The following is a 25,300-nucleotide window of genomic DNA, read 5'->3' as shown; positions in this document are numbered from 1 at the left end:
TAAACGAAATGCATTTTTTAGATCCATTTTGAAGAGTTTGCAGTTTTTACCTAAAACCTGGATCATATTTACTGCTTCATCAAAATCGGTGTATTTCACCGAACAAAATTTCCTATCTATAAAATCATTCACCGATTCACCTTCGGGAAAGGACAGATGATGAATTAATCTGAAATCTCCCGGATTTTTTTTAGGTACAAGCCCGACAGGTGAAACTATAAGATTTTGAAAGGGTTTTTCAAAGAAGGGACCGGCCATTCTACCAGCTGAAATTTCTTTATTTATTTTTTCTCGTACGATACCTGGATTTTGCAACGCCGATCTGAGATTTTTACATTCTCGAGCTCTACGGGGCCCTGAATAATGCATACTGAAACCCGATAAAAAACCATTTAACAGAGAAGATGAATACTTGTGTTTATACAGTGATATATATCTACGTAAAGCCAGAATGTTAATTGGTGTAGTTGCTAAATTAATGACATCTAGATTTTGCGGGACAGACATAGATTTACTGTCGACTGTTTGCATTTCTGTAGAGGTTCGAACCCCTATAGGCACCACGGCCTCGGCCTCTGAAGTTAAAGCTGCCTCGGGAGTTGTATTGAAACTGACTTTTCCTCGGGTACGAAGAGGTACTTGTCTGAAACAACGTTTTTTCGGTGCGCGGTTTTGTATAACAGTTTACCGCTGAATGTGCGGCGCCACACTCCGAGCATGCATGACTAAATTTACATTCAGGCCATAAGCATCGGCCTTCATTAAACTGGCGGCATAATTTACGACTTCGCGCCCCGGGCGTCCGTTCGGGCGTAGGACCAGGACGCAATTGAACGCAACGCCACCACAAGTCGTTGTTTATCATAGCCCAAGATGAGAGCTGTAATGCTTGCCTGAGACGAAACTGTTCGTCGTATTCCCGCCACGAGTAGCCGCCTTGTTTGGCCGCGCATTCACGGATAATCCACATATAATGCAAAATTTCGTAAGTTTTGTTTACATGTGACGAAAGGTAAATAGACGCAAATATCAAGAACGCGTCCGACCATTTTTCAATGCAACTAACCTTTTCTTTGCATTGTTTTGATTGTGTTTCAAGTGTGCCGTTATCAGACAGTTGCAAAATTCCACCGTTAGGCCGACAATAATCTGCCAATTCTACAGCGCCCTTTAGTAAAAGTGCAAGGTTAACATACTCGCCTCTAGCTATTTGTTGTTTTATAGTTGCTGGCACGTGTGCCGCTATGTCATCATACGACAAACGTGTAATTTCCGGACTAGCAGGAGCATGTGCAGTAGCGTCAGAACCACAAACGTTGCCTAGAGACTGAATATAGGGAGGAATAATTTCGTCCCGACTGTCAGAAATATGTAACTCGTTACTTAAAGGTTCGATACCCTGCGTACTGTCGGAAAGGTTTATTTGAGCTCCTGCGCTAGATCGAGTTTCTTGTTCATCTACATTTACAGACTCGTTACATGTACGATTCGCTCTGGACCTAGTGTTTGGACGCAAGGCATTTTCATTTACATTGCCACCACACCCCTCGGGCAAGATACCCGCTGCCCTAATAATTTCTTCAAAATTTATAACAGAACCTGAACGTAAATTACCTGGATCTGGTTGTGTAAGCCTAGTTTCTTGCCCATCATCGTTCCTTCGTTGAGAAGTGGCCTTCCTTTTAACCCCTCTTCCTCTGCCAGGCATTGCAGCTTAAAGATAGTCAGATACAACTCGATATTTACTTATTTAAATTACAGCGATGTGTACTGCACGAAGACGTTCACCGGAAAGACCGAATATCTGGGTATGGCCTTGCATGAATGAATCCGAACGAGATTATCACGTGACTGCGCCACCTAGTGACCATAACCATAGCAACATACGACGCTTCCATCGCAAAAATAGATTATATTATTTTTAATTGAAAATAATATGTAATATCTTGTAAGCCATCTTGAAATTGCTATAAATAGACCTGCTGGTTCCAAAGATTGTTGTGTGGACCATCTCTAAACGGCATTACAAGACATAAAGTATAATTGTGGAAAGTGTGGTTGTTTTTTCCAGCTTGTGTACATTAGACCTTGAATCTAGGATTTTTCCTGTAGGTATAAGTAACTGTTCTATTTAAAAAGCATATTTATGACATTTAATACTATATTTACTTGCATTTGAAAGTTGTAATTTTATAGATCTATTCTGACCTATTCATGCTTTTCTGTGTTGTATGAAAGATTTTATGGTGAAGACAAAGAAACGTGAGTTCTGTTTATGTTTTGAAAAGTTCACTCTTGGCTTTTTAATTTCATCCATTGATAAGCATTTATAAATTTTTTGCGGTTCTGTTAGATTTTGTTTGTTTTTAATTATTAGTTGCTTGTTATGTCTCCCACCACACAGTGGTGTGGGAGACATATTGATTTACTCCTGTCTGTGTATGGATCTTCACCAAACTTTAACAAAATGTGTTTGCTGATAAATCCTTTGCCAGGTTTGATAAATAACCAGATTGGCTCAGGCACTTCACAATGAGGCACTTAAACATAATTACCGATAAGCTGGTTACTCCAACATGTTAATTTCCAATAGGCCGCTTACTCCAACACGTAAACAGTATATGAAGACAGACTTACTATTCAGATGATTAGGCAGTTGTGGGAGACATGCGCTTTTCTCAAAAGCACCTCTAGTTTATGTTGAAATTATATAAGATAACTGTTTAAAAACAATGCATGATGTTATATCTCTCAACCTTAGGATCATCCTACAATATTTGTAAAGTATAAACAGTCAAAAACAGATCACTCAGATTTGCAAGGGGATGGGCAAAATGCTTGAGTTATACATGGTTTCGGGTCATCCACACATAGAGAGTATGGGAAAACTGTCAGGGACTACATGAATTGATTCGATTAGCCTTGATACTCTAGCCACTGGTGCTCAAGGGAGTGGTGTTTTACGAGGCCTATTATCTTCTTCCAGGGCCATTATCACTCAAAGGCACTGGTCTCCTGTGTATTTATTTTTTATTACGTTTACCTATAATATAGTAAGAACAGTTTAGTATGCCATTTTATGGGTACTAGCATCTACTGGCATAAATTTTATTTCTATTATATACTGTATTATATCAAACTTGTGCTTTTATAGGTGTATTTTTAGCTCGACTGTTCAAAGAATAGGGGAGCTATCTTACTCACCCCGGGCACTGAGAATAGTTGAGCACGCTGTCCACTGACAGTTCTTGTTTGCTTATAGTACAATTTTGGATTGAAAAAAGTTATTTTACGAAAAAAAAAAAAAAGCAAAAAAAAAACCAAACAAACAAAAAAAAACACGACGTTCTGCTACAGATAACAAAAAACTGAACAATTTGATGTTTTGCCTCCATGTGAGGTTGTGACATCATTTCTGTTTACGGACGTTAATTTCCCGCTCTAAAGGCAAGGCCATTATTGATAATGGCCGTGGGGCTAAATACGATAATGTGATAATGCATGAAGAGATGCGATGACAGGAAAATTTTCTGCACAAAATTGTTACTATTTATAGGTACTCATGTAATACTGTATAGTTAAACCTGTGTAGAACGGCCACACTTAGTAGAGCCAAAAGGTGCTCTTAATTTGCTTTCGGTCTTTAATCTTGGGTTAAAACAGAGGGCAAATATGAAATTGAAATACTGGCTATTATAGACGGATACTCTGTTGGCAAGTTGCAAGTAGCACAGGTTTGACTACATGTAAACTCTGCATTCATTGGTACACAGATTTAGTTTTTCACCTTTGAAATAATCAATATTTTACTGGCTTTAACTTACTAAACAATACATCATAAAAGTTAAAATTTGATGCAGAAACTACCTCATACATTTGTTGTTTGATCCTGATTATGTATTTATACACTACAGATGATGATGAGACTGGCAGCCTGATGAAGATGCAGTTTGAAGCCTATGCTCAGTCACTACCAACATGTGTTAACAGAGATCTTATAGATAAGGTACTGGTTGCTGTTTAGAAGTTATGACGCTTTGAAATGATACAAAATGCTGTATGTTTCCCAAAACATATACATTACAACACTCCTTTTACAGTTTAGGAGGGATCCCGCCCAAACTTACCTTACAGAAGTATATAACAATGATGCAGATTAGAGCATATTTTCAGTACATACGTGAACAGTGCCATGTTCAAGAGTTACGGCCCTTCGAAATTTATCATATTGTTGAATTTTGCTGACAAGAGAATTCTGTAATAGTTTCAATGGATATAGCCCAAGCAAACATTGATGCATTGCTATTTATTGATCATATTTTTAGGATATACATATACTACCATATAGCTAAATATGAAAGCTCTCCCTAATGAGCGTACTTCCATTTTGTTTACAAAAACATAAATGTTAAGCCTTTTGAGTGAACAGAATAAACATGCATTAATATATTTAAAATTGTCCCCCTGCCTTATAAATGTAACTCATCCTTTCATATTAAAAAAATTCTTCCATAATATTAGGCTATAAATGTTCTACAGTGTACCTCAGTGTAAACACTCCCCCTCAGTGTAAGCACTCCCCCTCAGTGTAAGCACTGCCCCTTATTTGTTTACTGGAAGACCTGGATTTGGGAACATAACCTCAGTTTACTGATAACTTTTGTTCTGTATGAGACATGCAGTTAGTCCAGTCAGCTTGAGTATAAGAATTGCTCATTCTGCTCATTCAGAGACCTGTTTTGTCTGTCACAACCGAAGTGAAAATGTCTGAGGTGATTTGTATTCCACCATTGTCTTCAGAAAAATGTCCCCGCCGTAAATGACTGAAATACTGTTGAAAAACGGCGTTAAACCCAAAACAAACAAACAAACAGAAAAATGTAGTTTCCTTCAAATTTTCAGAAGACACTACAAGGAACACCAATGACTCAAGCTCCCAATGACTCAGGCACCAGGGCTGATGAGCAGTTTGTTTGGTCCCCAGCAATTTTCCTTATATTTTCTAGTTTTGAATTGCTCAGAACCCTGGAGCACTTGAGTATTTTGATATTCCCCTTGTGACTTTGAGTGGTTGTTTAACTGTACATAAACTAGAAAAAGTATTTAGTTATGTGTTATCTATGTTTATCCACTATTAATAAAGCTTTGTTTAACATTATGTTTTTTTGTTGTTTTTTTTTTTAGGCTGCCATAGAATTTTGTATGAATTTTAATACCAAAAACAACAGAAAGAAACTTGTCAGGGCCTTATTTACCGTTCATAGAACAAGGTAAGAAACTTGTCAGGGCCTTATTTACAGTTCATAGAACAAGGTAAGAAACTTGTCAGCGCTTTATTTACAGTTCATAGAACAAGGTAAGAAACTTGTCAGGGCCTTATTTACTGTTCATAGAATGAGGGTCTTATCAACTGTTCATAGAACAAGGGCCTTATTTACTGTTCATAGAACAATGTAAGATACTTATCAGGGCCTTGTTAACTGTTCATGGAACAGGGTAAGAAAGTTGTAAGGGCCTTATTTACTTTTCATGGAACAGGGTAAGAAACTTGTAAGGGCCTTATTTACTTTTCATGGAACAAGGTGAGAAACTTGTCAGGGCCTTATTTACTATTCATAGAACGAGAGTTTTATAAATGTTCATAGAACAAGGGCCTTATTTACTGTTCATAGAACAAGGTAACATACTCATCAAGGCCTTATTTACTGTTCATAGAACAAGGCCTTACTAACTGTTCATGGATCAAGATAAGAAACTTGTCAGGGCGGTCTATTTACAGTTCATAGAACAAAGTAAGAAACCTGTCAGGGGGTCCATATTTACTGTTCATATGATATTATCATTTTAAGTATTTTAAGTACCTGGTATATTTGAAAGCAGTTGTTTGATTTCTACGTACATACATGTATTACAGGTATGATTTACTGCCATTCTATTCCCGACTGACTGCCACATTATATCCATGTATGCCTGATGTAGCCAATGATCTCGTGCAGTTACTGAAGGGTGACTTTAGATGGCATGTAAGTGTTGTATAGATTAGATAAAACATTTGCCGGTAAGGTGCTTCAGAGATATAGCCAGTAGTAAAAGGTATTGTAATTCAATGCCTGCTCTGAAAAGTGCTCCTGTCAGTTGAATAGAGATGTAATGATGGATCAAACTTTCAGTTGGTTGTAATTTTTAGCTTCACTATAAGAAGTATATGCATAGCTATCTTACTCAACCAAGCGTCGGCATCCTTCTGCGTCCACTTCTTAGTTAAAGATTTTTGATGCATTTTTTTGCGCCCCTAGTTATGGCCCCTGAAATAGAAATTGCACATACTCACTTTGTGACGCACCTAACTCAAAAAGTATTTCATAGAAATTGATTATACCTTGCTTGAGCCTTTATCATGATATAAACTTGCGCACCTTCTATTTTTTTGACTGCCTCTGCCCTCTATTTCAAGAGTTATTGCCCCTGAAATAGTAAAAAATACACATTTTCACCTTGTGACGCACCTAGCTCAAAAAGTATGATATAAATGGATGAAAACTTGCATGGGTCTTTATCATGATATAAACTTGCATACCTCTTATATTTTGGCTGGCTCCACACCCTATTTTTAAAGTTATGGACCCTGAAATAGTCAAAAATGCACATTTTCACCTTAAAATGTGCCTAGCTCAAAAAGTATTTGATGTAAATTCATGAAACCTTGCTTGAGTCTTTATCATGATGTGACCTTGCACACTTGGCATTCTTCTTGGGAATCTTAGCGCTTATTACAGAGTTATTTCAATATGAAACAAAGAACTTTCACTTGATGATTGATAAGAAAAATTGTTACCTTGCTGAATGTCATAGAATTCGTTACAGGGTCAAATGTTTATACATGTGTTTCAACCTTGTTTCAGGTGAGAAAGAAAGACCAGATCAATATAGAATCCAAGTTAAAAACTGTCAGGTTCATTGGTATGTACAAGTTCAAACCTTTCTTTTATTAAGTACTATTTCATATCGGGGCTGCTGTGGCCAAGTGGTCAATGACTTTGAATCACTTGCCCGTCACCGATGTGGGTTCAAGCCTCGCTTGAGGCATTGAATCTTCATGTGAGGAAACCATCCAGCTGGCTTGCGGAAGGTCCGTGGTTCTGCCCATGTACCTGAACGTGATGAAATAGTGCACAGAGGAGCACCTGTGGTCTTCCTGCACTGGTAAAAGCTAGAAAGTCACCATATGGCCATATGACCTATAACTGATGGTGTGACGTTACACCCAACCAAACAAACGAAAAAACTACTTCATATCCTTAGTTATACATCCCAAATTTTGAGCCTTTATTACAGAAGATACAGTAAAAACAAGTTATTAAGTCTCCCCCAGGAGACATATTGTTTTTGCCCTGTCCGTCCGTCCGTCTGTCCGTCCGTCCGTCCGTACGTCGCACTTCATTTCCGAGCAATAACTGGAGAACCATTTGACCTAGAACCTTCAAACTTCATAGGGTTGTAGGGCTGATGGAGTAGACGACCCCTATTGTTTTTGGGGTCACTCCGTCAAAGGTCAAGGTCACAGGGGCCTGAACATTGAAAACCATTTCCGATCAATAACTAGAGAACCACTTGACCCAGAATGTTGAAACTTCATAGGATGATTGGCCATGAAGAGTAGATGACCCCTATTGATTTTGGGGTCACTCCGTCAAAGGTCAAGGTCACAGGGGCCTGAACATTGAAAACCATTTCCGATCAATAACTAGAGAACCACTTGACCCAGAATGTTGAAACTTCATAGGATGATTGGCCATGAAGAGTAGATGACCCCTATTGATTTTGGGGTCACTCCGTAAAAGGTCAAGGTCACAGGGGCCTGAACATTGAAAACCATTTCCGATCAATAACTAGAGAACCACTTGACCCAGAATGTTGAAACTTCATAGGATGATTGATCATGAAGAGTAGATGACCCCTATTGATTTTGGGGTCACTCCATCAAAGGTCAAGGTCACAGGGGCCTGAACATGGAAAACCATTTCCGATCAATAACTGGAGAACCACTTGACCCAGAATGTTGAAACTTCATAGGATGATTGTACATGCAAAGTAGATGACCCCTATCGATTTTGGAGTCACTCCATTAAAGGTCAAGGTCACAGGAGCCTGAACATTGAAAACCATTTCCGGTCAGTAACTTGAGAACCACTTGACCCAGAATGTTGAAACTTAATAGGATGATTGGTCTTGCAGAGTAGATGACCCCTAATGATTTTGGGGTCACTCTGTGAAAGGTCAAGGTCACAGGGGCCTGAACATTGAAAACCATTTCCAATCAATAACTTGAGAACCTCTCGACGCAGAATGTTGAAACTTCATAGGATGATTGTTCATGCAGAGTAAATGACCCCTATTGTTTTTGGGGTCACTTCGTTAAGGTCAAGGTCACAGAGGCCTGAACATTGATAACCAGTTCTGATCAATAACTTGAGAACCACTTGACCCAGAATGTTGAAACTTCATAGGATGATTGAACATGCAGAGTAGATGACCCCTATTGATTTTGGGGTCAGTCTATTAAAGGTCAAGGTCACAGTGGCCTGTTCATGTAAAATCATTTTTTGGAAATAACTTGAGAACCACTTGACCTACAATGTTGAAACTTAATAGGATGATTGGACATGCAGAGTAGATAACCCCTTTTTATTTTGAGGTCACTTGATCAAAGGTCAAGGTCACAGGAGCCTGAACAGTGACTTGAGAACCACTAGGCCAAGAGTGTTGAAATTTAGCGGGATGTCTGGACATGCCAAGTAGATGATCCCTATTGCAGCTAACCATCAGTGTCTCTTTGACTTTCGCTCCTGACCCCTATTGACTGCTTGCCTATAGGACTTTGCATTTGGGGAGGCATGCGCTTTTTTACAAAAGCATTTTCTAGTTTAGTTTGAGTGACTACAAAATTGTACATGACATTGTCTAGAGTTGTTGAAGGGTCATCTTTAGTTAATAATTTATACAAACATTGCTGACATACGAGGGTGGGTCTATATACAGTCAAACCTCTGTTAAAGACCACCTCTGAACAGAGACCACCTGTCTCTAAAGAACACATGCTTTGTTTCCCATTTTAACATTTACAATGTATTTAACCTGTGAATAAAGACCACCTCCAAACAAAGACCACATTTTTGCTCTCCCAAGGTTTGACTGTATATATCCAGCCTAGACCACTTCTGGTCTGATTTCAAAGTCTTTCTTGAGACTATTGTATAAAGGAATAAATATTTTGTGCATTTATGATATTTTACAGGGATATAATATTCACCTACCCACCATTTTTCGAAAATTTAAAAGGGAAAGGTCTCACCTAAATGTTGCCTTTCGTCAAGGAAATAATGGGTCAACATCCCACCTATTTAAAAGTATGTGTTGGTGTATTATATGTCTTTTAAAGCATAATTGGTACTCTAAAATCATGAAGTGTTCTGAGGTAAGGGGAGATAATTCAAGCTCATGCATCTTTGGAAGTTGTATAAAATATACATGATTTTTTTGTGTATGTGAGTGCCATGAAAAAGGTCAAAGAAATGAAAATTATTTTTATGGCTCTTCAGCACAATCCTTTGGATATATACAGCAAGTATCTTCACAACTTTACGTCATTTTGTTGGAAAGATAACTGCATCCAAAGATAGAAGGCTTAATCCTGAAAATGGCGAACATTGGATTTTCCTATTATCCACATTGATTCAAAATACCCATCTTAACGATACATAAAATTCAGTACATTTATGTACAAAGGATATATTTCTATGTCTCATTTTGTATTTTGAAATTTTCTGTAATATTATATCCTGAAACAGAATTTTTCGGCAAAAATGAGATTTTGGAGGGTGGGTGTATACAAGTGACCGTATCTCAAAGAAAACAGTAATATTTATAAATTTTGTCGAAAAATGTTCCTGATAAATGCTACATTCCACATTGAAGCCATAATTACCAAAATATTTTGTTGTTAAGCAGCAGAGGCCGGTTACCTATTAACCCGCCCTCGTATATAGCTAGTCTTATTACTTGAATATTGAACTTTTACCAGCATGTGTTGAAAATAAGATGTTTTCTTTTCAGGAGAGCTAGTGAAATTCAAGTTATTTCCTAAATCAGAAGCTCTACATTGTTTAAAGGTATGCATTTTTGAAAATAGAAGTTCTGTATTGGATCAAAGGAATTATGTGTTCCGTAAAAATGTTTCTTTTCTAAATATTGTTGACAAAAGGGTAGCAATATAATGCAACCTTTCTAGAAAATAATTAACATTGTGCTTGCATTTGTTTTAAACAAATGTTAAATCATCTCAGTACTTCAAAATTGAGATTAAAACATTGAATATATCCTCATTTAAACTAACTTTAACACAAAATGTTTATCTGACATAAAAAAAAAAAAGCAATGGAAATGAAAACTTGTGTATAATGTTGTACATTGTTTATTGTTTCAGAAGTGTAGTGGATACTTTATGCTCATGGGCCATTATTTTGGGATTGTCCTTAATACTTTGCAAAAACTCATTTGTCATCAAGTTTATATCAAAATCCTTGTTTACAGAGTCATAAAGAATTTATTTTTTACCCTAAGAATGTGAATGAAGCAACTGGAATAGCACTTATTGTTTTATTTTTTTTAAACAGATATTTCTGGTTTTGATACTACATAGTGCATTTTAAACATTCAGTATGATACAAGCCTAAAACAATGAAAATATCTTTGTACATGTTTATTTCAGATGTTGTTATTTGACTTTACTCACCATAACATAGAGATGGTTTGTGCTCTGTTAGAAAGCTGTGGAAGATATCTATACAGATCTCCAGAGTCTCACCATAGGACACGAGTCTATCTGGTATGTAGGTTTATAATGTGACATCATAGAACATGTGTCTATCTGGTATGTAGGTGTATAATGTGACATCATAGAACACGAGTCTATCTGGTATGTAGGTGTATAATGTGACATCATAGAACACGAGTCTATCTGGTATGTAGGTGTATAATGTGACATCATAGAACACGAGTCTATCTGGTATGTAGGTGTATAATGTGACAACATTCAGTAGCCACAGTTTGTGGTAGAATAAACACATAGTACTTCTACTAAAGTAACTTCATTAACACTTGTAATTGCACTAAAACCTATGTGAACAGTTCTTCAGTAATTATGAAAACATCAAACCAAGACGTTATCACATATTACTGTAATTGGCCAAATATTGGTTGCACTCATGTATAGGACGCAGTGAAAAAATATCAGCAGAATTCTGGAAAAATGCTTATACCCACATCACTTATCCGAATTTATGTTTGTCCGAAATGCATATCGTAGTTTCTACGAACTTGCAGTTTTTAGCTCATCTGATTTTTTGAAAAAAAATGATGAGTTATTGTCATCACTTGAGCGGTTGTCGGCATCGGCGTCTGCGTCGGCGTTGCCTGGTTAAGTTTTATGTTTAGGTCAGCTTTTCTCCTAAACTATCAAAGCTATTGCTTTGAAACTTGGAATACTTGTTCACCATCATAAGCTGACCCTGTATAGGCTGATCACTACCAAATAGAATGTAAGCCTCCGCTGGTCTAGTCACAAGTAGTCCAAATATAAATAGTACTAATCTTTTTTCCTTTCCTAGTGCATTTTCTCGGCAGCAACGTGCTTACTTTTACCCTACCGCGTTTCAGTATGTATCACTTTGCATTCTAATGAAATTGGCATGTTCCTATTGCATGCTAGATAAAAATGGCGGCGTAAGAATTTAATGTCACGAAAAGAGAAATTGAAAGAAGCGAAAAGTAGTAAATTCAGCGGGTTGTATTTAACGAACTGTAGTTTTCTTATATAAAAGTTAACACCCCCTTTTCTTTTTGTTTTTCTAAAGTAGCGATCTAGTTCTTTATGGGAATATAAGTGTCTGAAAATCTGATATGCTAGAAAATGTCGAAACACCGTTATGAAGTTAGTGGATTTTATATGAAATAAAGAACAGCTGGATTTAGTGGTGTTCAGCCTATAGCAAGAAACATAACTCCATCTTGCGTTTTGCAAGATTAATGGCCCCTTTTGTACTTAGAAAATATCAGATTTCTTGGTTAAGTTTTATGTTTAGGTCAACTTTTCTCCTAAACTATCAAAGCTATTGCTTTGAAACTTGGAATACTTGTTCACCATCATAAGCAGACCCTGTACATCAAGAAACATAACTCCATCTTGCTTTTTGCAAGATTTATTGCCCCTTTTGGACTTAGAAAATCAGTTTTCTTGGTTAAGTTTTATGTTTAGGTCAGCTTTTATCCTAAACTATCAAAGCTATTGCTTTAAAACTTGCAACACTTGTTCACCATCATAAGTTGACCCTGTACAGCAAGAAACATAACTCCATCCTGCTTTTTGCAAGATTTATGGCCCCTTTTGAACTTAGAAAATAAGGCGGTGCTCTTGTTTGCTTAATCATTGTCGATGTTTTTGGATATTGTGGCAAGTATTTAAATTGAAAAAGCATAAACTGTAAGCATTAAACTGCCACATCCTCTGACCACTCCATGAATATTGACACCAGTGAAAACGAAAATACACTTTGGCACATGGCGGTAAAATGACGTAATTTTAGGACTGGTTTGCAAATTGTTTTAAACATTAAGGATCAGTGACTATGATCATATTGGATGTCGAAAATCTCGCATGCACATGTTTACAATTGCACCCGGGTATAATTAAATGGTTAATTGTTTGCAGATTGTGACAGTAGGTGTAATATAAGTAATGCCTCGGACGTGAATTTCTCGATGAACAAGAGGATTATAGACAACTATCGAAATTATGTTTGAAGATTAGATAATTGATTTCCGGGCTACCTGATACTGAGTTTCAAGTATTTTAATGCAAAATGTGTGAAAACACACCGGGAAAATTTTACACAGGTCTTGTTAAAAACTTAATGATTAGTTACAGAAATGCGTTGTAAAATATATTTTAATGAAAAACAGCATTTATTTACCTTTTTTATGCGAGCTCTAAATTTTACGTTATACAAAAGTAATTTAAGACCCGGGTCCCGATACAGTCTATTAGCTATGCCCGAGTCATTGGTATTTACTCCCCTTGAATTCTCTTCAATATAGAGGTACGCAGGGTAAACAAAGATGATTTTCTTAATTTTTGAGTCGGGGGAAATGTTTGGCCTTTTTTCTATCCCCATATATAGGACGGAAGAAAAAGTCATGGAAATAAATTTCAAGGATAAAAATCCTTCAGGAAATTGAATTAGTGATCTTTGGAAAGCACATTTTGTGTCATCTAATGCTAAAAAACTTCCTTATTATTGGTTTGTTCAAAAGTGTAGCCCTTGAGTCAATTATGTAGTGCCATCATCCTGCCCCGTACGAGCCTGGAAGCCACCTTGTACCCCACCCACCCTCGTCATCATGGAACCATCATTCCAACTACTCCTCCTGGTTATCATCTACTGGAAAATGACTCAAGTCAACGATGGATCCATACTTTCCTTCAGTTGGAATCAGTGTAAAAACCTTAAAACATAGATATTGGTCTTTCAAAAACAGCACAATTGAAAGTAAAAAATTGGCAATTCTGACATGTTTATTATTATTGAGTGGTGATATTCAATCAAACCCTGGACCTGTGAATAATGCTGAAATCTTTCCTTGCGGTCCTTGTGAAATGCCAGTCACCAGGGAGCATTGGGACGGCCTTGCATGTGATGGCTGTTCGGTTTGGCACCATAGATCTTGTTTAGAATTGTGCTCGGCAGATTATGACTTGTTGGCTAGACACTCTCATATCCAATGGCTTTGCTGTAAATGTGAAAGCTTGAATATTAACAGTTTTACGTTTAGATCTTTTGAATTGTCAAACGTTTACAATCCACTCCTTGAAATTGATTCCTCCATAGACTGTAATTTCTAGTGCGCCATTTAAACCGTTTTACACCAGTAGCCCATCTGGTTTAAATCGCTCAAGTATTAGATATTCACGGCTTTCGTCATCTGAACCATCAAACGTGTCATCTCTCATTGACATCTCTGAAAAGTGAAATTTTAGACTAATGAATATAAACTGCCGAAGTGTTAGTGGTAAAAGTTCTGGTAAAAGTTCTGAACTTGAAGCTGCCTTGAATTATATAAAGCCGGATGTGGTATACGGAACTGAGTCTTGGTTAAGGGGGGTTAAACCCGGCAAGCCAAACTCGCCTGACGCCATTAAATCTACTGAAGTGTTCCCAGGCCATTATAATGCATACAGAAATGATCGTTGTTCTTTGGGAGGAGGTGGCACTTGAAAAACCTGAATTTGTGACAAACTGTGAAATAAATTGGGTGCAGTTAAAACTTCAGAAAAGGAAATCATTATTGACATCTACTTTCTATATGCCACATAGAAACTTGAATGATATCAGTGAGTTGCGTCGCTCTCTAGAATTAGTTACCAAAAACAATAAAGATCCTCAAATTATTCTTTCTGGCGACTTCAACTGCTCAGATATAGATTGGAAAGCTCTGACAGTAAATAAAGATGCACAGACAGTGAAGTTCAGCAAACCTCATAGATCAGTCTTACAGCAAATGATCTTTTTGAATCTTTCGACAGTGACATTTTAACAGACTGTATGGTGCTCGATTTCAGCAAAGCATTTGATAACATCCCCCACAAGAAACTTGAAGCATATGGTATACGTGGCTCTATCTACAATGGATCACAAACTTCTTAACGAAACGGAAAATGAGTGTAGTTGTTGATGGCGAAAAATCTCAAGTGGATGTTGACTCAGATGTGCCTCAGGGAACTGAGTTAGGCCCTCTGTTATTTCTTTGCCATATTAATGATATGCCTGAATATGTGAAATCAACAATACGCCTATTCGCAGATGACTGTTTATTATATAGAAAAATCAAAACTTTTAAAGATCATCTTCAGCTTCAACAAGACCTTGACAATTTAGTTAAATGGGCCAGTGACTTGGGAATGGAATTTAATGTAAAGAAATGTTTCCATCTCAGTACAAAACAAAAATCAGTGCACTTCTATTCTATGAAAGGTCAAATTCTAAAACTAGTCCAGGAACATCCATACTTGGGTATCAGTATCTCTGATGACTTGAAATGGAACACTCACATTGACCAAGTACAAAAGAAAGTAAACTCGACCTTAGGCTTTCTGAGGAGGAATCTACATCACACTCCTCAAGAGTGTAGGAAAAATGCATATATATCCCTGGTACGTTCTAAAATGGAATATGGGAGTTATTTTTTGTATATATTAAAGGTGAAATTGAAAAACTTGAGGAAGTGCAAAGATCAGCAGCATGTTTCATCACCAAAGACTATCACTCAAGACACGAAGGATGTGTAACAGAGATGCTTCAAAAGTTGGAACTTCCATCATTGCAGAAACGTCGTAAAAACCAACGTCTGACGCTGACGCTGTACAAGGTGGTTGAAGGGCTGGTACCGGCTATCAACGCAGATCACTACATTCAGAGACAGAGACAGAGACCTAAACGAGCAGTAAGGGAAAAAAAATATTCTGACCACATTACCTCCAACATCGTGGGTAATTACGTTACCAACAACTCGAAGTGCTGTAAACCAATCTCAGCAGTCACTGATAACTATAGATACTCATTTTTTCCAAGGACAGTATTGGATTGGAATAAACTTGATGACAGTGTTGTGAACCTAGAGACAGTGGACTCATTTAGAAATAGACTCTCTCAGTTAGACTAAGCGTACTCCCTCCCATCGTGTAAAAGCCAGCAGTGGTCGCTACGACGTATCCTATTCAGATGGTACATTTTTAGCTCACCTGTCACATAGTGACAAGGTGAGCTTTTGTGATTGTCCGTCGTAAGTCCGTCCGTCCGTGCCCCAAAATGATGGTTAAGTGACTGCATAATGGTACTTTCTCTTTGATGTCATTCATTCCGTTCTGTTTATGTGACCTTTTTCTTTTTATGTGACTGTTAGAACAATAGAGAGAACAATGGGGGTGTCACATAATGACCGTTTTGTTAGAACTTCCGTCCGTCCGTCCGTCAACAATTTCTTGTCTGCACGATAGCGGTTTCATTTATGATTTTATTTTAACCAAACTTGTACACAACTTGTATCACCATAAGATCACGGTTCCTTTCTTGAACTGGCCAGATCCCATTATGGGTTCCAGAGTTATGGCCCCGGAAAGGGCCAAAATTAGCTATTTTGACCTTGTCTGCACAATAGCAGCTTTATTTATGATTTGATTTTTACCAAACTTGCACACAACTTGTATCACCATAAGATCTTGGTTCCTTTCATGAACTGGCCAGATTCCATTATGGGTTCCAGAGTTATGGCCCCTGAAAAGGCTAGAATTAGCTGTTTTGACCTTGTCTGCACAATAGCAGCTTCATTTATGATTTTATTTTAACCAAACTTGCACACAACTTGTATCACCATAAGATCTTGGTTCCTTTCTTGAACTGGCAAGATTCCATTATGTGTTGCAGAGTGATGGCCCCTGAAAGGGCCAGAATTAGCTATTTTGACCTTGTCTGCACAATAGCAGCTTCATTTATGATTTGAATTTAATCAAACTTGCACAAAACTTGTGTCACCATAAGATCTCGGTTCCTTTCTTGAACCAGCCAGGTCCCATAATGGGTTCCAGAGTTATGGCCCCTGAAAGGGCCAAAATTAGCTATTTTGACCTTGTCTGCACAATAGCAGCTTCATTTATGATTTGATTTTAACCAAAGTTGCACACAACTTGTATCACCACAAGATCTTGCTTCCTTTCTTCAGCTGGCCAGATTCCATTATGGGTTCCAGAGTTATGGCCCCTTAAAGGTCCAAAATTGGCTATTTTGGCTTTTGCAGCCATATAGAGACTTCATTTATGGTTTTATTTGATACAAACTTCCAAAATATCTTCAACAACAATAAATCTTGGATTCCATGACAAATCAGATCCAATTGTAGGTTCCAGAGTTATTTTGTATCTGATTACCTCCCCTGATCGTAATCAAAATGGATTTATGTAAGTAAGTACTTATAGGACTTATTTGAAATTTCATTATTGTTATTAGTTGGACTGAGACAATCAGGGTAGATAACTATGAACTGATTTTATGGCAAATTACCTCCCTTTATTTCAAATTAAAATGGGTGTATCTCCATAACTAATGAAGATACTGATCTGAAATTTCATTTATGTCAACAGATTTATTTGGCAGATCCTTCTTTTGTTCACTTACAATATTTTTTTTTTTAATTACTTCCCTTTTACGTTGCTATAAATAGCTTATTTTTAGTAACTTTTTTTATTATTGGCTATAGGGAAAAACCGAGACCACTTTTCTGTGGTACAACATGGATGGTACCTCCAATTTTTAGGTGTATTTTGACATATCTATACCTTGTAAGAATTTTTTTTCTTTTTGGTTAAATTTCTTCGCTTTGTTGTTCCTGTCCTTTGGACTTAGATATTTTTTTTTGAGGACCTTCTTGTGCTCATGTGCAATGATAACAGGTGAGCGATATAGGGCCATCATGGCCCTCTTGTATTTTATGATTTCAGATGAATTACTGGGATATTAGTGAAAGATATATTTGATAATGGCACAGCGAAAATTCCAGTTTGGACTAATGTAAATAATTTCCCCTCGGGTTGCCTCAAACAACATCATTCATTCTGACATAAAAGACTTGTTAGCTCAACTTTAGAAGAATAAGTAGAGCTATTGCACTCGCCTCAGCATCGGTGTCGCCGTTGGTTAAAGTTTTTGATAAAGTCAAATATCTCTGTTACTATCAAAGCTGTTGTCTTGAAACTTGAAATAGTTATTTACTACCAAAGACTACACGAGGAGAAACAATCCTCATAACTCCGGTTTGAATTTTGACAGAGTGATGTCCCTTTTTAACTTGGAATTGTTTTGTTAAAGCTTTTGATAAAAGTCAAATATCTCTGTTATTACTATCAAAGCTTTTGACTTGAAACTTAAAATAGTTATTTACTATCGAAGTCTACACCAGGAGAAACAATCCCCATAACTCTGATTTGAATTTTGACAGAGTTATGCCCCTTTTTAAATTAGAATTTTTTGGTTAAAGTTTTTGATAAAGTCAAATATCTCTGCTACTATCAAAGCTTTTGACTTGAAACTTAAAATAGTTATTTACTATCAAAGTCTACACCAGGAGAAACAATCCCAATAACTCTGATTTGAATTTTGACAGAGTTATATCCCTTTTTAACTTAGAATTTTTTGGTTAATGTTTAATAAAGTTTTTACTGGCAAAGCTCTAATTCAGAGTTAAGCACTGTGAAAAGTTGAATGTGCTGTCTTACAGACAGCTTTTGTTTTAAGCGTACAATTCAAATTCATATAGAAGTCAAGGCTTCGTCAGTATCATGAGATGACTCCTTAGGATAAGTTACGTAACTATAGCTTTCATTTTGTCAAATTTTTGCCCCCTTTTGAATTACAGTTTTAGGTTAAAGTTATGCATGTAAGCATGATTCTCAAAAACTACTCGGCTAAATGCTTTCAAACTTCACACATGTCTTCAGCATCATAGGTTGACCTCATTTTACAAGTTAAATAACTCTAGCTTTTATTTTGTCAAAATTGTGCCCCGTTTTAATATAGGTAGAAGTTTTGATTAAAGTTTTGCATGTAAGCATATTTCTCTGGAACCACTTGACCAGATATATTCAAACTCGTCACAATTCTTTAGCATCATGGGGTGACCTCTCCTGGTAAGTTTCCTAACTCTGACTTACATTTTAGCAAAATTATAGCCCTTTTTTCACTTAGAAAATGTTGCTAAAGCTTTTGTATTTAAGTTAGTATTACGTAGGGGGCTTCAAATAGAGCTCGCTGTTATCAGGCAGCCATTGTTTCTGAATGTATTTGACCTGCTGCACATAAGTACTTAAGTTTATTTAATCACTCTTCCAAGAAAACCTCTGCAGTTTGAGAAATAACACTCTGCAGTTTGGCTTGCATAACTAGCATTCTGTAGTTCGAATTGCGTATCTGGCATTTTGCATTTTGGCTAGCATAATTAGGAGTCTGCAATACGGTTTGCATAACTGGCAGTCTGCATTTCTGCTTGCATAACTAGCTGTCTGCAACTCGGCTTGCATAACTAGCAGTCTGCATTTTGGCTTGCATAACTAGCAGTCTACAGTTTGGTTGGCATAGCTGACAGTCTGCATTTAGGCTTGCATAGCTAGTAGTCTGCAGTTTGGTTGGCATAGCTGACAGTCTGCATTTAGGCTTGCATAACTAGCAGTCTGCAATTTGGTTGGCATAGCTGACAGTCTGCATTTAGGCTTGCATAACTAGCAGTCTGCAGTTTGGTTGGCATAGCTGACAGTCTGCATTTAGGCTTGCATAACTAGCAGTCTGCAGTTTGGTTGGCATGGCTGACAGTCTGCATTTAGGCTTGCATAACTAGCAGTCTGCAATTTGGCTTGCATAACTAGCAGTCTGCAGTATGGTTGACATAGCTGACAGTCTGCATTTAGGCTTGCATAACTAGTAGTCTGCAATTTGGCTTGCATAACTAGCATTCTGCAATTAGGCTTGCATACCTGGCTAACTGTAACTAGAAGTCTACAATTCCGCTTGCATATCTAGGAATATGCAGTTTGGCTTGCATAATTAGCATTCTGCAATGTGGCTTGCATAGCCAGTATGGCTTGCATAAAAGCCTGCAATTAGGTTTGCATAACTGACAGTCTGTATTTAGGCTTGCATAACTAGTAGTTTGCAATTTGCTTTGCATAACCAGCAGTCTGCAATTAGGTTTGCAAAACTGAAAGTCTGCAATTTGGCATGCATAACTAGCAGTCTACAATTCGGTTTGTATAACCAGTGGTCTGTAATTTGGCTTGCATAACTAGCAGTCTGCATTTTGGCTTGCATAACTGGCAGTCTGCATTCCAGCATGCTTAACAGGCTGTCTGCAATTCAGCTTGCATAACTGGCAGTCTGCAATTCAGCTTGCATAACTGGCAGTCTGCAATTCAGCTTGCATAACTAGCAGTCTGCAATTCAGCTTGCATAACTAGCAGTCTGCAATTCAGCTGGCATGACTGGCAGTCTTCAATTCAGCTTACATGACTGGCAGTCTGCAATTCAGCTTACATAACTAGCAGTCTGCAATTCAGCTTGCATAACTAGCAGTCTGCAATTCAGCTTGCTTAACAGGCTGTCTGCAATTCAGCTTGCATGACTGGCTGTCTGCAATTCAGCTTGCATAACTGGCAGTCTGCAGTTCAGCTTGCATAACTAGCAGTCTGCAATTCAGCTTGCATAACTAGCAGTCTGCAATTCAGCTTACATAACTGGCAGTCTTCAATTCAGCTGGCATAACTGGCAGTCTGCAATTTGCTTGCATAACTAGCATTTTACAATTTAGCTTGATTTCTGTTTATTTAGCTTCTTTTTGCTAAATGATTATAATGAAATATAACAAAAAGGATCGTATAATTATACATGGTGCCTACAGTCTTGATTGGTCTTCCCATACATGCTCTACTTAACTTGTATTAATTTTGCGGAAATATTTATTTGTTTGTAGGATGTTATGATGAGGAAGAAATCCGCTCTTATGATGGACAGTCGGTATTCTACAATGATAGAGAATGCCTACTACTACAGTAACCCACCAGATACTCCACAAGTTGTCAGGAAAGAAAGACCACCCATTCATGAATACATCAGAAAACTTCTCTACAAAGATTTGTCTAAAGTCACCACCGAAAAGGTAAAGATATCTCGAGGTAAAAGAGAATTGAGCCGTGCCATGGGAAAACCAACATAGTGGGTTTGCGACCAGCATGGATCCAGACCAGCCTGCGCATCCGCGCAGTCTGGTCAGGCTCCATGCTGTTCGCTTTTAAAGCCTATTGGAATTGGAGAAACTGTTAGCGAACAGCATGGATCCTGACCAGACTGCGCGGATGCGCAGGCTGGTCTGGATCCATGCTGGTCGCATACCCACTATGTTGGTTTTCTCATGGCACGGCTCAATTTTGTTTAATCCCATAAGTCAGGGGAAAGTTTAGAAATAGAACAGTACGCAGTTGCGAGTTTTAGCATAGTTGACATAATCGTGAATTATATCAGTTAGTAGGGATGTGTTGATATTTTTCAGCAGAGTTGTTTAAGATTTTGCAGTGTCTGTGAAATTGAAGCAAACGCTTTCAGACATTTATGATTCTGTTGGCACAGGCATTGATACAGCTTATCATCGGACATTCCTGATATAGCACCAGTATTATTTTATATAAAGATGTGGATTTAAAGCTGTCACTACATTTGAAATGAGAACAAATTATGAATTCTTTACACCTGGTTGTCAGAATTATGTTGTGTTAAATATTGCCTTAAACAAAGTGGCAGGTATGCAATTTATAAAGTAAGATGTTACTTCAGAGTGTGTTTTGTTTTCATCTAGGCATGATGAACATTCAGAAAAAAACATATAGCAAAGAAATGATGGAGAGAGAAATTATTTTTTGTATCAACCTGATTTTTGTCACCTAAAGTTCAACCTTTATATTTGCTTTAAGAAGGTTATGAGAAAGTTAAATCAACAGTAAGAGTACCATTATGAATCAGTGCTCAGGTATGTTTTTGATACTTTCAGGTTTTACGTCAAATCAGGAAGCTGAACTGGGATGATCCCGAGGTACTCGCTTAAATTTATTTTAAACTTAGTACTTTTGTTATTAGCTCACCTGTCACAAAGTGACAAGGTGAGCTTTTGTGATCGCGCGGTGTCCGTCGTCCGTGCATGCGTCCGTCCGTAAACTTTTGCTTGTGACCACTCTAGAGGTCACATTTTTCATGGGATCTTTATGAAAGTTGGTCAGAATGTTTATCTTGATGATATCTAGGTCAAGTTCGAAACTGGGTCACGTGCCATCAAAAACTAGGTCAGTAGGTCTAAAAATAGAAAAACCTTGTGACCTCTCTAGAGGCCATATATTTCACAAGACCTTCATGAAAATTGGTCAGAATGTTCACCTTGATGATATCTAGGTCAGGTTCGAAACTGGGTCACGTGCCGTCTAAAACTAGGTCAGTAGGTCTAAAAATAGAAAAACCTTGTGACCTCTCTAGAGGCCATATATTTCACAAGATCTTCATGAAAATTGGTCAGAACGTTCACCTTGATGATATCTAGGTCAAGTTCGAAACTGGGTCACGTGCCTTCAAAAACTAGGTCAGTAGGTCAAATAATAGAAAAACCTTGTGACCTCTCTAGAGGCCATACTTGTGAATGGATCTCCATAAAAATGGTCAGAATGTTCACCTTGATGATATCTAGGTCAAGTTTGAAACTGGGTCACGTGCCCTAAAAAACTAGGTCAGTAGGTGAAATAATAAAAAAAACCTTGTGACCTCTCTAGAGGCCATACTTTTCATGGGATCTGTATGAAAGTTGGTCTGAATGTTCATCTTGATGATATCTAGGTCATGTTTGAAACTGGGTCAACTGCGATCAAAAACTAGGTCAGTAGGTCTAAAATTATTAAAATCTTTTGACCTCTCTAGAGGCCATATTTTTCAATGGATCTTCATGAAAATTGATCTGAATGTTCACCTTGATGATATCTAGGTCACTTTCGAAACTGGGTCACGTGCGGTCAAAAACTAGGCCAGTAGGTCTAAAAATAGAAAAACCTTGTGACCTCTCTAGAGGCCATATTTTTCATGAGATCTTCATGAAAATTAGTGAGAATGTTCACCTTGATGATATCTAGATAAAGTTCAAAACAGGTTCACGTACCTTCGAAAACTAGGTCAATAGGTCAAATAATAGAAAAACCTTGTGACCTCTCTAGAGACCATATTTTTCAATGGATCTTCATGAAAATTGGTGAGAATTTTTATCTTGATAATATCTAAGTCTAGTTCAAAACTGGGTCACATGAGCTCAAAAACTAGGTCACTATGTCAAATAATAGAAAAAACGACGTCATACTCAAAACTGGGTCATGTGGGAAGAGGTGAGCGATTCAGGACCATCATGGTCCTCTTGTATTTGATATAATTCTAGTAGTTAGAATGTAATGTATGGTTGTGTGTCATGCAACATTAAGATATAAAACATTCAACAAAAATGTGATAAATTTGTATGCTCAAAGATTAAAATTTCTCAGTACTAGATGTAAAAAAATCAAAACTATATCATAGCATAACCTTTGAAGAATGGTGATGTACATATTGAAACATGAATTTGTGGATTAACAAATTTTAAGAATAAAGTAAATTTTGATCTTTTATTTGTATTTTGAGATTTATCTCCATTAATTATTCACCATGAAATTCACAAAAAGTCCAACCCCCCTCCACATGCTCAGGAACATTGTATTATTGTACATTGCTGTATTACATAGTTCCTTTGTTTCTTGATCTATTGTGCAGTATGTTAAACTTGACTACTTACATAGTATAAAAGACAATATTCACTTTATTTTTCAGATAGCCTTTTATACAACTAAGTGCCTCATTGCAGTTTGGAACATCAGGTTTAACTCTGTACACTGTGCTGCCAATCTCCTGGCTGGAATAGCTCCATATCATGTAAGTTTTTTTAGAGCATTCATGTTCCTTTGGGCCGTTATTTCTGTAACCATGTACTCTATGTCTCCTTAAATGAACAAAATGACAACAAGGAATGCATAAATCGTAAATATGTCTGTAATATTGTAACTGTAGAAGAGTATCTAATATAAAAGAATATTTTCATGTTTGTTTGAAGGTTAGTTATTAGTAGCTACATTGACATCAATAATGTTTGTTCTCTTCCTGCTGTACAAATGACATTACTTAGCCTAACACGTGGCTTATCAGCATGAAACTGATTCTTATTACAAAAAGCTTGGAAAATAGTCTTTTTGTTTTAAAAACCCCAAATTGCCTCATTCTAAAATATATGCAGCTGGGAGAATATTTCTTTGTTTCAAACACCCTGTATTGTCTCATTCTAAAATAGGTGCAGCACCATATTTATGTTCTGGATCTCAAATTGAGTTGACTCTGTTCTGCTAGCTGCTCTACTATTCAGTCAAAATATCAAGTATATTAAACAGTTACAGGAGAATGATCAATTTTTCTTATATGTCTTTATTGGAAACTTAAAAGAATCCTGCCAGGAACTGCTGGTAAATTTGCATTCTGATAAAAGCATGGTACATGACCAGTTATCTTAGGACCCAATGCTCTTAAAACAATTAGATCAGCAGTATATTTGTATGCACATGAACTAGCTCTGTTTTTAGCCCACCATCATCAGATGGTGGGCTATTCAAATCACTCTGCGTCCGTGGTCTGTCGTCCTTCCGTCCGTCCGTCATTCCGTCCGTCCTTCCGTTAACAATTTCTCGTTATCGCATCTCCTCAGAAACTACCAGGGGGATTTTGACCAAACTTTGTCAGAATGATGTATTGATACCCTAGTTGTGTCCCCCTGAAAATCCGACTGGTTCAACAAATTTTTAGTAAGTTATGGCCCTTTGTTTATTTCTATAATTTACATAGATTTATATAGGGAAAAACTTTGAAAATCTTCTTGCCCCAAACCACAGAGCCTAGGGCTTTGATATTTGGTATGAAGCATCATCTAGTGGTCTTCTGCCAATATGATTCAAATTATTTCCCTGGGGTGTAATATGGCCCCGCCCCGGGGTCACATGGTTTATATAGACTTATATAGGGAAAAACTTTGAAAAACCTCTTGTCCAAAACCACAGGGCCTAGGGCTTTGATATTTTGTATGTGACATCATCTAGTGGTCTTCAGCTAAGATTGTTCAAATTATCCCCCTAGGGTCAAATATGGCCCCGCCCCGGGGGTCACATGGTTTACATAGACTTATATAGGGAAAAACTTTGAATATCTTCTTGTCCAAACCACAAAGCCTAGGGCTTTGATATTTGTAATGTAGCATTGTCTAGTGGTTCGCTACCAAGTTTGTTGAAATTATCCCCCTAGGGTCAAATATGGCCCCGCCCTGGGGGTCACATGGTTCATATAGACTTATATAGGGAAAAGCTTATAAAAACTTCTTGTCATTAACCTACAACATTCAGATTTGGACCACATGTATGGTTTTGAGTGGCAAGATGAACCTTGACATGAGTTGACCATGATTTTGACCTAGTGACCTACTTTCACATTTCTGTTGCTACAGCCTTCAAATTTGGACCACATGCATAGTTTTGTGCACTGAAATAAACTTTGACCTT

At 37.3% G+C, this 25,300-nt stretch overlaps 1 protein-coding gene across 2 annotated transcripts in view; it reads left to right on the top strand.

The window, feature by feature from the left end:
* LOC123530514 (regulator of nonsense transcripts 2-like) overlaps positions 1–25,300 on the top strand; it is a 91,631-nt gene that overhangs the window by 41,970 nt on the left and 24,361 nt on the right. Inside the window, exons 18-27 of one of the 2 annotated variants that reach the window (XM_053521198.1) lie at positions 2,239–2,262; positions 3,915–4,006; positions 5,185–5,270; positions 5,915–6,023; positions 6,903–6,960; positions 10,114–10,169; positions 10,769–10,885; positions 20,623–20,808; positions 21,694–21,735; positions 23,535–23,636. In XM_053521198.1, coding sequence (XP_053377173.1) covers positions 2,239–2,262; positions 3,915–4,006; positions 5,185–5,270; positions 5,915–6,023; positions 6,903–6,960; positions 10,114–10,169; positions 10,769–10,885; positions 20,623–20,808; positions 21,694–21,735; positions 23,535–23,636 — 872 coding nt within the window. The remainder of the gene's footprint in view (positions 1–2,238; positions 2,263–3,914; positions 4,007–5,184; positions 5,271–5,914; positions 6,024–6,902; positions 6,961–10,113; positions 10,170–10,768; positions 10,886–20,622; positions 20,809–21,693; positions 21,736–23,534; positions 23,637–25,300) is intronic. The other variant, XM_053521199.1, reaches the window with a different exon arrangement.

This window comes from Mercenaria mercenaria, chromosome 13, assembly GCF_021730395.1.
Source record: "Mercenaria mercenaria strain notata chromosome 13, MADL_Memer_1, whole genome shotgun sequence".
NCBI lineage: Eukaryota > Metazoa > Mollusca > Bivalvia > Venerida > Veneridae > Mercenaria > Mercenaria mercenaria.
This window is presented reverse-complemented; position numbering and strand designations above follow the sequence as displayed.